At 43.6% G+C, this 14,122-nt stretch overlaps 1 protein-coding gene across 2 annotated transcripts in view; it reads left to right on the forward strand.

The window, feature by feature from the left end:
* atp2a3 (ATPase sarcoplasmic/endoplasmic reticulum Ca2+ transporting 3) overlaps positions 1-14,122 on the forward strand; it is a 45,028-nt gene extending 30,906 nt beyond the window's left edge. The window contains exons 9-22 of one of the 2 annotated variants that reach the window (XM_070983888.1): positions 2,371-2,459; positions 3,592-3,694; positions 4,706-4,837; positions 6,144-6,260; positions 6,368-6,586; positions 7,266-7,601; positions 8,394-8,614; positions 8,717-8,919; positions 9,335-9,420; positions 9,806-9,939; positions 10,668-10,785; positions 11,494-11,611; positions 11,760-11,793; positions 11,910-14,122. In XM_070983888.1, the coding sequence (XP_070839989.1) occupies positions 2,371-2,459; positions 3,592-3,694; positions 4,706-4,837; positions 6,144-6,260; positions 6,368-6,586; positions 7,266-7,601; positions 8,394-8,614; positions 8,717-8,919; positions 9,335-9,420; positions 9,806-9,939; positions 10,668-10,785; positions 11,494-11,611; positions 11,760-11,764 (1,881 nt within the window). In that variant the 3' untranslated portion in view covers positions 11,765-11,793; positions 11,910-14,122. The remainder of the gene's footprint in view (positions 1-2,370; positions 2,460-3,591; positions 3,695-4,705; positions 4,838-6,143; positions 6,261-6,367; positions 6,587-7,265; positions 7,602-8,393; positions 8,615-8,716; positions 8,920-9,334; positions 9,421-9,805; positions 9,940-10,667; positions 10,786-11,493; positions 11,612-11,759; positions 11,794-11,909) is intronic. The other variant, XM_070983887.1, reaches the window with a different exon arrangement.

Below are 14,122 nucleotides of genomic sequence, written 5' to 3' on the forward strand. Positions count from 1 at the left end.
ATTTTTGATTAAAAAAAAACACGTCACAAAAGGTCTCACAATCACACAGGTGAATGGTGAAGCTGGTAAAGCTGCAGCTTCAAATCTCCCTCCCAATAGTGCCGCTGTTTATTGAAGTAAAAGATGGTAAAATGTCAACACTGCTGAAATTACAAATACAAAATTGCATGTTTTCACAAAAGCTATAATCTCACAGAGACTATAATCATGATTCAGTATGACAATTATTTATGACTCACTTTCATCTCGTCCAAACTAGACTACATCAATGGACTAAATGTAGTCGTCCTGTTGCCGCAGAGTTGTGAAGGAATAATTACTCCATTAAAACACTAAAACGTACCTTTTAGGCTCATGTGTCAGAGGGACATCAGCTGCCTTTCATCTGACTTCTGCCATCGATTTTGTGTTCTGTTTTAAAATGATGGGTGCTGTTAAGTGAGACACAGACACACACACACACACACACACACACACACTGATGAATTGAGTTTAGCCAAATAGCTGCTTCGTTAATTCTTCAATCAGTCAGATTTGATCAAGTCTCAAACAGAGTTAAGCTAGGTCATAGAGGGGTTTTCCCCTGTGTGTGTGTGTGTGTGTGTGTGTGTGTGTGTGTGTGTGTGTGTGTGTGCGTGCGTGCGTGCGTGCGTGCGTGCGTGCGTGCGTGCGTGCGTGCGTGCGTGCGTGCGTGCGTGCGTGTGTGTGTTTGTTCACTGTTTGGTTAACTTAAGTACCAAATTATCAAACAAAGCTGAATATTAAAAAAGCAGTGGAGGTCAAGAGTAATATTTTAACTGACTGTAAATTTGTTTGTCACTCAGAGAAGGTGTTTAGACTCGCAGAGAGGCCTTGGACTGTGAATGGGGTTGTAGCTCATTCTTATAAACCTCCAGCCACAACACTCCCTCCGTATTTTTATCCATGCATTAGTATTACCAGTGCATCATGGACCACCCTTCCTGGGGAAATTTCAGAAGGAAGATTTGCCAACAAAGCAGCCAACAAAGCAAATCTTCGGACAGCTCTGGGACTCCAGCTCTTTCACTGCTTTCCCTGACTTACGCTTTGTTTCCCAGCACTCGACTGGAGCATGTATGGCAGTGTGAGTGACTGATGAAGCTTTACACTAAGGCATAAGAGCAGTGCAGCTCCCAGCTTGTGTTTAGAAGCAGTAAAGAATGAGGGAAAGAGGCAGCAACACAGCGACCGCTGCACAAACTGGTGGGTTGGGTTCTTGACTCTTGGTCGCAGTTTGAACTCCTTTTCAGATTTTTCCATCCATCCAGCAGAGTACTCCCTGTTCAGCCTTATTTGATTTTCCTGATGCTTTACAACCTTTTATTTACCCAGAGCAAGGCAAGAATAGAATAATTAATTAGAAGCATCCTGCTTCTGAGTATTTACACAAAAATCAGCCTTCACTCTTTATCTGAAGTGTGTTTTGACACCATGGGCCGATGTGTGAGCTGCAAGCTGATGCCACCGTGGCAGTAAATCACTTTTGGACTCCTCAAGATGTACTAGCATCACCACTACAATTCTGCGTTGGCATTCTTTGACAGCAGAGGTGCTATATTACCTCTGTGAGCGCATTCAACTCAAGGACACGCCCACACCTCAGAGCTGCCCAGTTTTCAGAAGGTGAAACATTTGAAGATTAACCTCTTAAACTGTGATTTTCAGCGTAATGTGTGACTGTATGGCTTTTAAAAGAACAAATAACACAGTCTTTCTTTTACAGATTATAAGATGGATTCATATGCACTTTTGCTCAATTCGACACACTCTTTGGTTTTTCTGCTGCAGCTTGCGGTGGCTAATGCTTGTCACTGACATTACTGAGTTGCCATACTGACATAATGAATCTCCTCTACTTTTGCCACTGTTGCTCTGGGTTTCAGCATTTACTGTTGTTCCATAATTGTTAAAGTACTTGTGGCCTCTGTGACCACTGTGGAAAAGTCTCACATAGTCTCACTCTAAGTCACTTTACGGAGCAGTTTATGTAGACAACGGTTTGAAATATCACATTATATAAAATACATATAAATCATGTATGTGTTTGTCCTGACACTTGACTGAACTTACAGTGTGTGCTTATTGAAAACACCATGATTTCCCCACATGTAAAGACTCAGTGTTATCAGATGTAAATTGCAGATCTATTTGCTCGTATAATGGAAGAGTTAGACGTAGACTCTGAACAATATTCAATAAGCAACATGCTTTAATTGTTAATCCAAAATATGGTTGTGGAAAATAAAGGAATAGTTTATTTCAAAATAATTGTGCACTGCAGTCACTGCAGCTTTGACCAGCTGGCTAACTGTACGGCCTTGGACTGTGTTTGCCTTTTCTCCTCTCCAGATGTTCATTGCAGACAAGGTGGAAGATTCAAGCTGCGCCCTCCATGAGTTCTCAATAACTGGGTCTACATATGCCCCTGAGGGACAAATGTGAGTGTCACAGTTTAAAGATGCGTTGCTTTTTGGGGGGAAAATCTGTTAGCCCCAAAACCTCATTGTATGAACAATGTTCTACTAAAGTATTTTAAAATGCTCTTCTTTAAAATTCTGCTTTATTTCAAAACAAGATATAATATAAATAGATGAAGTCAAGCAAACTGTGAAGTAGCCTGTGGTCCAAGATTTGTTACATCATTGCTAATGATTCCCAAAATCTGTCTCTAGCTGTCCTTTATGTGTTGCTATGGCAATTTCTGCGATAACCAGGGAAATAGTAATCCGGGACACTTCTGTTGCATATTGCTGTGTGCTGTTATTACTGGAAGAAAAATACATTCATAGTAGCAATCATGTTAAAATAAGAACAGCGTTACTCCTCAACCACACTTTATTCCTTTGCATGACACCCCCTCTTGGTTATAATAGTGTTGAGGTGGAGCGATAACTTAAAATGAACAAAGTAAAAAAGATTATCAATCGTGTGTTCATTTGGGTTCAGACTGTTTTTTTTTTATCTTTGTAAATATGTTTTTGTGGAGGAATGTAGGTGGGTGGCTCGTCATTAGGTATGAGAAGGCTTCCACGGGTCATTGTGTATGCATGTTGTTTATTTTGCTGTTTGGTGAGTACAGCGTTCTGACTCTGCATGAACCTGTCCATTTCATAACAGCAGAGTGTGGGTTATTGTGTGGGAGCTTCGCTAGCAACGGTTGCAGTCTCTACTGGGAAGGGATCCATGGTTGTCATGCAATCAGCACTGCTTGTCACGAACACACGCACACACACACACACACACACACACACACACACACACACACACACACACACACACACACACACACACACACACACACTGTTTACTACTGTACAACCACTGTTTCTTCAGTCAACTTTGGAATGCTAAACAACTGAATGTCTTCCCCACTCATACATATTGATGAGGTTACTGTGTCTGAGAAGTAGTCAACTGTGAAGTGTTTTTCCCTTGTGCTTTGCTGTCGTGAGTGACATTTTGTGTGTGTGTGTGTGTGTGTGTGTGTGTGTGTGTGTGTGTGTGTGTGTGTGTGTGTGTGTGTGTGTGTGTGTGTGTGTGTGTGTGTGTGTGTGTATATTTTCCTTCTAGACTGAAAGGAGACAGGACCGTCCAGTGTGGAGACTATGATGGACTTTTGGAGTTGGCCACTGTTTGCTCTATGTGCAATGACTCTTCACTGGACTACAATGAGGTCATTAACACACACATGCTTATCATTTTACAGTTAGAACTTGTTCCCTGTTCTACTCCTGACATCCTTTATAAGCTTCTGTGCAAATATTCATCTACAACACATACAGTATCGTGCAGGTTTGGGTGTTTTTTTTTTCTGCAATTATAGTACGTACACACTGCACTGATTCCATAAAAGACAGAACTACAACACACACACACACACACACACGCACGCACACACACACACAAGCACACACACACACACACACACACACACACACACACACACACACACACACACACGCACGCCTTCTTTTCTTCTTCAGCTGATCTAATTTTACTCTGATGTATTATCTTTTTCTCTTGGATTGCTTTTCTCACCTATTTGTCAGCACCATGGTATCATAGTAACCATGCTGAGGAGAGAGGGATAAGGCACTTCTCAACTCCCATGTTTCCTCCCAGACTAACTGTCTCTGTTCTCGTAAATGGTTGTTTAGCCACCAGTTTTCTGCGTTTTTGAATAAGGAGCTTGAGTGTGAGATCAAAGTATGCTAAAGGGAAAGAGAGAGGGGGCAGAGCAGCCGAGTGCTAGGGGGACAGAGGCGTTTTATTGCTGTCTATGCTTGGTCACACACAAATAAATGATGTGTGGTACGCCATTACTGCGCCATCTCACCTACTCCACATATCAGCTGGCAAGGGCACGGACTTAAAAACACCTTTCAACGTGTGATTCAACATTTGCGGAGGCAGAGGTGAATGACCTACACATTTGCTCAGGAGTCATTCTTCTGTCATCTTGAAGAGGATCGTTCACATTTAATGGTGGAAACAGTGTATGAGTGTAAGACTGTTTCTCCTCAGACTTTAATTAAAAGATTATAAAGGAATCTGAAATTAATGACTCAGTCACCTCTGAAATGTTTCCTGTATCAGTCAACTTATAGAAAACATATGTACTATAAAATATTTTCTGAATTCAGTTCAATTCGGTATGTTTTGATGTATTTCTGTTCTCTCCCAGGCCAAAGGGGTTTATGAGAAGGTGGGTGAAGCCACAGAGACAGCTCTCACCACCTTGGTGGAGAAGATGAACGTCTTCAAGACTGACCTGTCTGGACTCAGCAAGGTGGAACGTGCCGGTTCCTGCAACTCGGTAAGCTGCTGTACATGTGGAGCAGTGTGTGACCCTACTGTGTGATGTCTGTCTGCATTGCTAGACAGATTTTACACATCAGGGACAGAAGTGAACTTGCCAGCCCTGCAGAGGATGGTCCTCATCTCTGCTCGAGGCTGCATTAGCTGCTGCTTGCATAACACACCTGAATCTCTCATCCAACCCTCGGCATCTGATTGCATTCTGTTTTAATTCATATTTTACACAGCATAGCAGGTTTTTAGAAATCGGGGTTGCAGTTTCACCTTTATTTATTCATTCCTTGACAGTGAGCATATTGTTTGCCTCAACAACTGGCATGTCTGCTGCAGGCCTTGCGCTACTCAGCATGAATTTGCTAATGAGACTATAAAGTATGCTGCTCATCGGCTGGCTGTGGGGATGATGTAATTACCTTGTGTACCCCATATTTTTGTCAGGTAATATCTGACATTTAAGTATTTAAATTTATTGTTCATTTGTTGTTCACAGCGACTTACAATGAATCAACAGGTCAGGGTTTAGTATCTTACTGAAAGACTATTTAATAAAGCACAGGATTGTTTGTAGAAACATATGTTTTGCTTCAGGGTGTGAACCACTGATTGTTGTTATAAGTTAAGTGTCTTCAGCTTGTCACAAGTTAGCTGCTTGATCTCTGCTGAGAAGATGTCGTGTCAATGACTGGAAGTGTTGAGCCTGACCTGTGCGTGAGGGTATGTCTGACCGACCAAGATTTTAAATGAGTGAATTTAGATGAGATGACACAGCTAGAAAACAGAACAGAGGAGGAGAATAAATTCCCAGCATGCTATGCCAAGACAAACCATCACTCTCCCTGTTTGATAGAGAGGAGAAGTTTGTCATGTTGACAGATTGCAGGACATCCACAGCCTGTCATGTGTATCAGCATCAGCAAAGACTCTGAACTAGAGCGACACCTACTGGTAGGACAAGGCTTGACACTAAATGCAGGTAATGGAGTATGTCAGGAACAGGGTTGTTTTTAGACTGAGTTTTGTAGTTGGTCTACCTCTTCGTCAGCATTTTGCTGTTGTTTTCCATATTCTTCCAGTTGTTATTGCTAACAGCCAGTTCCACATTATCACTGAGGCAGCAGCCAGACACCCAGACAAGGTGGTTGAGTGCTTGGTTGAAAGTGTTATCCTTCAGCTGTCAGCAGCTCAGCCAAACCTCTCAGTCACCCACCAGCTGCCAGCCTGACAGCTGCCCACAAATACAGCTACTTAGCTCACTCTCTGGCTCCTCGTCACTTTTTTCTTCTCCTCTCTTTTTCACCCATCAGGTGATCAGGCAGCTGATGAAGAAGGAGTTCACCCTGGAGTTCTCTCGTGATCGCAAGTCCATGTCAGTCTACTGCACCCCCGTCAAGCCGGGCTCCCAGAGCAAGATGTTCGTCAAGGCATGAATGAATAATACAATCACAAATGCACAGACAGACTTTTCATCACTTCGTTGTCACCGTTGATTGATATTCTTCTCCTGTATCAACTACATTCGTCCTCACAGGGTGCTCCAGAGAGTGTGATTGAGCGGTGTCAGTACCTGCGAGTGGGCACAGGGAAGGTGACGCTGACACCAGGCCTGCGTGACCAGCTTATGTCTAAGATCAGGGACTGGGGGACAGGCAGGGACACCTTGCGTTGCCTAGCGCTGGCCACTCATGACACCCCACCCCGCAAAGAAGACATGGACTTGGAGAATTCCAGCAAGTTTGTACAGTATGAGGTACAGCAGAGGACTGCGTTTAGCTTATAAATCCATGCAGTTCAAACAGGCTCATATTTCAGTCTCCTTTTTAAAATAATGACTCACTTTCTTAGAATTTAAAGAGATAGTTTGACATTTTGGGAAACATGCTTTTGCTGTCTTGCCAAGTGTCTGTCCCCTAAATATCAACCTGGAGCCACTTATCTAGTCTGAGGACCAAGGATGTCTGGGTCTTGTCTGTTAGGGCCTCAACGCTCTGGAACAACCTCCCTCAAGAGATCAGACTGGCAGGCTCCTTATCCTCCTTAAAATCTCTCTTAGAAACATATTTTTACAAGTGTGCTCTGTGGTCTGAATTCACCTTTATCTGTTAAGTCACACTTGAAACCTATTCTGAAACCTAAAGGCATTCTCTTAACTCTAATTTTATTGATTGTTGATTATTTTCATTCATTCATTTATTTCATTCTTTCTCATATGTAGCTCGTATTGCTCAGTGTTGTATAACTTTTAAACTTCATCATCATTTGACTGCCATCTTTATTTTGTCTCGTAAAACACTTTGTAACTTTGATTTTGAAGTGAAATAGAAATAAAGTTCTATTATTATTTTTGTTGTATTCAGCAGCAATACAGATAAAAAAGGTGAAGTCCTAAGGAGTCTAATCCCCCTCTTTTTTTCTCTGTTTCCATTCAGTTGGGTCTTACGTTTGTTGGCTGTGTGGGCATGCTTGACCCGCCCAGGAAGGAAGTGATCGGGTCAGTGAAGCTGTGCAACGAGGCAGGTATACGTGTTATCATGATCACGGGAGACAACAAGGGCACAGCTGTGGCCATCTGCAGACGAATTGGCATCTTTGGCGAGGATGAGGATGTGACAGGAAAGGCCTACACAGGCCGTGAGTTTGATGATCTCCCGCAGGACGCCCAGAGAGAAGCAGTCAAACGGGCGCGATGCTTCGCCCGCGTCGAGCCAGCGCACAAGTCTAAGATTGTGGGATACCTACAATCATTCGATGAGATCACTGCCATGGTGAGAAGTGATGATGCAACTTGCTCAACTCAGAGCTCTAATGAGTCTTGCTAGTGTACTCACCCACCCCTTCAACCCTTACACTCTTCTCTACTTCCTACAAATCCACACACTGTATATTTCCTTTGTCATATATCTCTTTAGGCCTGTTCCATGGCAAAAAATGCCTTTTCTCCTTCCTTCAACTGTGCATTTTTCCAATGACTTGTGGAGATTGCGTGAGAAGAGGCCAGTGAGGCATGACATGTTTCAGGTCTCTCTGAGGCTGCTCTTTCAGACACTGCTATCAAGAGCTGTCATCTCTGGCCCGCTCTGCTGCTTCCTATCTGACACGCATCTCAGAAGAGGGGTTGATCCGGGGTAGAAGATGGGAGGGAGGGAGAGAGACAACAATATCACCATTTGCCTGTCAGACGAACCCCATCATTCACCACAGTCGAAAGCCGCTTTAGGCCCTGCCATGACAGATTAATACATCTCACTTGCTCAGCTTTAGCTTAATCCTGTCTGGATCTGAAACGATAATGAGACTTTACATAATGAGGTTCATTTTCAATCAGCATTAGTTTGTTAGAGCCATCAGTTTAAAGAATAATCTTCCTTAATAATGTAATGTGGGCTCCGTATTTTAAGAGTAAACACACCGAGGCAAGAGGAGCAACAGTTTTCTGTCACATTTAATACAGTCTAGCACTGGTTTGTGCCAAAGTTATTTAAACTTTAATTGTTCAAAGAGGTTTTTTCAGCTTTCCTGAAAATATTCCTGTTATTTTTTTGATAATGTTGTCACAGACAGGAGATGGTGTGAATGATGCCCCGGCCCTGAAGAAAGCAGAGATTGGCATCGCCATGGGCTCCGGCACAGCGGTGGCCAAGTCGGCATCTGAGATGGTGCTGTCTGATGATAACTTCTCCACCATAGTGGCTGCTGTGGAGGAGGGCAGAGCCATCTACAACAACATGAAGCAGTTCATCAGATACCTCATCTCCTCTAACGTGGGAGAAGTTGTCTGGTGAGAAACAGAAATAGATACATCCTCCATGTGGGACTATCTTCACCTTCAGTCTGATGTCCTCAGCTGACATTTGTGTGTCTACTCACTGTCTGTCTCCAGCATCTTCCTGACAGCCATCCTGGGTCTCCCTGAGGCTTTGATTCCAGTCCAGCTGCTGTGGGTTAATCTGGTGACTGACGGTCTGCCTGCCACCGCCCTGGGCTTTAACCCTCCAGACCTGGACATCATGGACAAACCTCCCCGCAACCCCAAGGAGCCTCTCATCTCCGGCTGGCTCTTCTTCAGATATCTAGCCATTGGAGGTAGTGTTAGCTCTGACCTGAATAAACTACTGACAATCAGTGTGTAATGTCATATTGTAGAGGTGCTTATGGGGTTGAACCCCAATGGAACACATGGTAATCTAATCACCACAGCGTTGTCCAGAGACTAATAAAGTCTCGCACTGAAGTAACAATATGAGCTGTCTTACCCTAAAACAGCCATTTCTTCTTCACCAGTTTCTGTGCAGAACCATGCACCACCTTGACCAGGTTGCTATGTTCAAATAGCTAATAATTTTGGCTATTATTTAGCCAAACCAAACCTAGTTAGAACCAAACCTATGACTAAACATCATCCATCTGTATAGTTACTGAAGACTTCTTTCTTTTATGCCTGACAAATGGCATCAGATGGGATCTGATGTAAGCATGTTTCTCCCTGTTGTTCCTGTAGGATATGTGGGTCTTGGAACAGTCGGTGCTGCCACATGGTGGTACCTGTTTGATGAAGACGGCCCACAAGTGTCTTTCTATCAGCTGGTGAGTCGCAAAACATTGTTCTAGTCAATCTTCTTGTATTTCCTGCAGCACAGTCCTGTCCTCAGAATATGTTTTTTTCCATTATATTTTATCTATATATTAGGTTCCCCCTCACAGCCTTCTTTACATTCCCCGCTGTCAGACACAGTAATGTTGGGTGATCCCAGCAGAGTACAGAAATAGACAAGGAAGTAAGACCCATGTGGTTTGATTGCACACAGGGTGGGAATGAGGCCAGGGTTTTGCAGCTGTTCCCCCATCAGATCTGAGCTCCATCGAAACAGGTCGCAGAGGTCCTGGTGACATCCTGCAGACACACATGCAGACACACATACTCACACACTAACTCCTGTCTCTCTCTCTCTCTCTCTCTCTCTCTCTACAGAGACATTTCATGCAGTGTACTGAGCATAACCCCATGTTCCAGAACATAGACTGTGAGGTGTTTGAATCCCGCTACCCCACCACCATGGCCCTGTCTGTGCTGGTCACTATTGAAATGTTCAACGCACTCAACAGGTCAGTCATCTTCTGTGATGGTGGGGCAAACACTCCTTTAATGTCACCACTGACAGAAATTTATTAAAAGAAGACACTGTCATCCAACAAGACAGCACTCCCTCACACAGGCATGGCAGGGATAACAGCATGGTAACACATCCATCACAAACATCAACTCTTTTTACGAGTCAAAGTTCCTGTTTAGAAATATAATGTCTTTTGATTCTGCATTTGTTTAATGTGGCAAAGGAATCGAGCTGAGCCGCACATCATAACAAATGGAATAATGCTTATTTGAGGAGGCAGAAAATAAAAGGAGCAGTGGTATGAAGGGAAAATTCCTCGTGTTTTTGCCAGGATTGCTCATGGAGCAAGCCTGTCAGTAGCTCCCTATAGAAGCAAATGCTAATGTCTCATTCAGGAAAGAATCTGAGGAAGGGAATGTTCAAATAAAGAGCCAAGACAGTCAATGAAACTGACAGAGGGGACACATGTTTACATGGTTGCTACTAGCCATATAAGGAGGGAGACTTGTTATGATGCATTCAGAGTTACATTTGATTAATTGCAAAGACACCTTAATTAAATATCAGCTCATTTCATTCATTGTAATCCAATTTTCATAAAAGAAACTAATAAAATATTCTGTCAGCTTGCCAGAATCGTTTGATCTTTGCAGCAAGATAGGATAACTTCCATCTAAGTCCCCACTGTCAGCCTGTTTTCATCTATTCTCTCCTCGCCAGTTTGTCTGAGAACCAGTCCCTGGTCAGGATGCCTCCCTGGGTCAATATCTGGCTCCTGGGAGCCATCATCCTCTCTCTGTCCCTGCACTTCCTAATCCTCTACGTTGAGCCTCTGCCGGTGAGCACTCATTTACAGGACACTTGTAGACTCTGTCTATTGGGGCAGCTGTGAGAAAAACATACTGATAATACTCATACATACTGTAACGTGGTCCAAATTCATGTCCGTCATGATGAGAGTTGATTCTAATGACAAAGAAATACCCTGTGTGAAAAATACAGTGGCCTTGAGAGCTGCAACTTGAGAAAATACAGGCAAATGACCAAAACATCTCAACCCAATGGACAACACATGTAGCATCATACAGAAACACAATATACAGAAACACCCCTTCAAGTCGCACAGACTGTGAGTTACAAACAGAAGTTTCCAGAGGTCACTGACTGTGGTGGGCATGTTCAGCACTTTTTAGGGTTGTTAACTTGTTTTGTTGTGTTCTGTGCAGCTGCAGCATTCCTATATTTAGTTGTGTTTTCTGTATCTGCAGCATCTTTCTGTATTTGGTTTGGTTGTGTGTATTTGGTTGTCTTTTCTTACTTTGCAGCTTTTTGCCTGAATGCTGTGCATGTGCTGTCAAGACGATGGAGGTGTTTTCTTTAATTGCTCGTGTTTTGTCTTGTTTCTGCTGATGTTTGTTTCCTTAAGGTGCAGAGCATCGAGCTGTCAGGGCCACAGTAGATAGGCTTCACTGCACAATGTGACCGTCTACCATCTACTGCATTATTAGAAGAGTTTCTGACTCTTTGGATTTCCTCTGTCCCGCAGTTGATCTTCCAGGTGACCCCCCTGCACTGGTCCCAGTGGATCGTGGTCCTGAAGATTTCCATCCCAGTCATCCTCCTGGATGAGGCACTGAAATATATATCCAGGAACCATCTAGAAGGTATGTTGAGCCCTGTTGGTCCACTTTTCCAATGAATCAACCCTCAACAATTAAGGAGTTATGAGTGTAAATGAAAGTTTTTGATGTTGAAAACCAGATTTTACTGACAAGTCTCTTCTCTTTTTTCTCTCATGCATTTCTAATTCAGCCTAAATTCTTTTTATCTCACCTTCTGTCAAAAGGTACTCTATTTCCAACCTTTTCATGCCCTCTCCTCTCTCCAGTAGAAACTCACAGCTATAGAATAATAGCACTAGTAATTATGTTTACTAAATGTGTTTCTTTGAATGCCCTGCAGGTGATGAAGAGAAGAAATACCGGAGGAGATGGCAGCTCAACTAAGACCTCTCCCCCGACACACTCACACACTTAGACACACGCCTATCCTCTTCCCTGTACGAGCTAGGAACCTTTTCTCTCCCCTGTCCTCGTTCCCCACTCCTGCATGTCCAACAGACCACCACTAGAAATGAGCAGTGGCTTGCATGAGAACGAGTGAGCAAGAAAGTGAGCATGCGTGTTCCTGCGAGCATGGCTTTGTACGAGTGTGTGAGTAAATGAGCAGTGTGTGTGTGTGCGTGTGTGTGTGTGTGTGTGTGTGTGTGTGTGTGTGTGTGCGTGTGTGTGTGTGAACAGGCACATACAGGCCTGTCTTTATAGATGCGAGAGCAAGAAACACCCGCAGAAAGATACACCTGCCCAGGGCTCCGCTTTTCAAAGATTTCTGCTCATTGGTTTTTTGACTGTACAGTACAAACATAGTGGTGCAGTAACTGGACTTTGGGGAGGGAAGGAGAGGGAGGACAGGGGAACGGCGGATGATGATACTGGGTGGGGAGGGGAGGGGGGTTGAACTTAGCACAGAGCCCGAAAGAGAGATTGAGAGGAGATGCCATGGAGAAGAGACTGGTGTTCACACTGGTACAAGAAGAGCATCAGCAAGAATGTGGAAGGTGAAAACAGCTCCTGACCAGTGTAGAGAGCCATCGTACCTGTGTGCATCCACAAAAACGTTACCTGGAGGTACTGCCCTGTCCTCTGCCACCCACACTACTGGCACTGAATTCCAGCCAGCTCTGCAAGAACACGGTCTTGTCAGCACAGCACAATTGTATGGCCAGTTTGTCACAGCGCTGCTCCTTCATTGCTTTTGTCTCTCACCACATACAAAGTCTAGCTCCTGTCAGCTGTGCAGAATGACTCCTTTCTCCATCTCTCCGTCTCTCTTTCTCGCTCTCTGTTGAGGAGGCAGCTGTGGGCCCGGGGGTTGGGATGTTATCGGGCTCTCTAGTTAGGCTGTGGAGATGTCACTCCACCTAAAGGTGTGAATAGCTTTACGCTGCTTGGCCGCTTCCTTCGGCTCTTAATTCGAGGAGCTGAGGTCAGCTCACAGACTTGATAAAAATAGAACTAAAAAATAAAATAAATGAAAATGTCAAACATCAACCGAACCAGCATATCAGTAGAGTAGTTGCCAGCCAGTCCACCCAGCTGGTCCTGTTAAGCCTCACTGTAATGTCCATCTGCTGTGCTGCCATTGGAGTTTTAGCTGTCTAGATATCTAAATGAAATGCAGATCTGAACAGCAGGATGAAGCTCCATGACATTTTGTGCAGAATAATTGTCTTGGAGCATCATGTTGTTGCTCTCCCTTAATTTATTCAGTTATTCCCAACCCTGCACCAGCGCTAAGGTGTATGTGTGCATACAGTATAGCCTTACTTGAATTAATTTGTCTAATTTGTCTCCATAGGCTTTTCAGGCGTTGAATCGCACAGATGATGTAGTTAAAGTAAGTTAAGGAATGGCAACTAAACTGCTTGATTGTCTCACTAGCTCATGAATCATTTATATATTAAGCACATTGAACATCCATGCCTTACACAGCCCACTGCACCTCCACATTGGATATGTGGTCGAAATGAATGTGTTCTGCTAACCTTTAATTACCCTTTTACCCACCGCCATCACTCTCACTCGGACGTGCCCAATCAGTGATATTCATACTGATAAACTGACGTCTTGAAGACTCTGAATGTCCACCTGGACTGAGGCATGTTTGATAGGAAACAACTGTTTTGCTTTGTGCGCTGCTCCCTCAGCTCCTCCTGCTCTCTCAGTGCTTTAGCAACTCACTTGGGTATTGTTTTATAATGACTAAATAGTAATGTATTTGACTGAATGAACCCACAGGGTTTGGATTGTGTCTTTAAGTCTTAATTATGGGTTTTGTGTTGGGCCCTGGTGCTCTGTGGACTGGGTCAGCAGCGTGTTTGGTCTCTTGTTTCTTCCACATAGGATAGAGGAGAGCGTGCACCAAAAAAAAAAAAAAAAAAAAAACTTAGTAAAGATGCTGGATCAGAAACATGAATCTGCTCTGTCAGCTGCTTCTATTGAATTCAAATGAATTTAACAGCAATGTTTTGATTGCCGAGATCATCAAGGCAACTGTCGCGTGGTGAAGATATTTGTCCAATGTTCTTTGAATTAAATGAACTGGGAGCTGTTGAC

This window comes from Chaetodon trifascialis, chromosome 16 (assembly GCF_039877785.1).
Source record: "Chaetodon trifascialis isolate fChaTrf1 chromosome 16, fChaTrf1.hap1, whole genome shotgun sequence".
Taxonomy (NCBI): Eukaryota; Metazoa; Chordata; class Actinopteri; order Chaetodontiformes; family Chaetodontidae; genus Chaetodon; species Chaetodon trifascialis.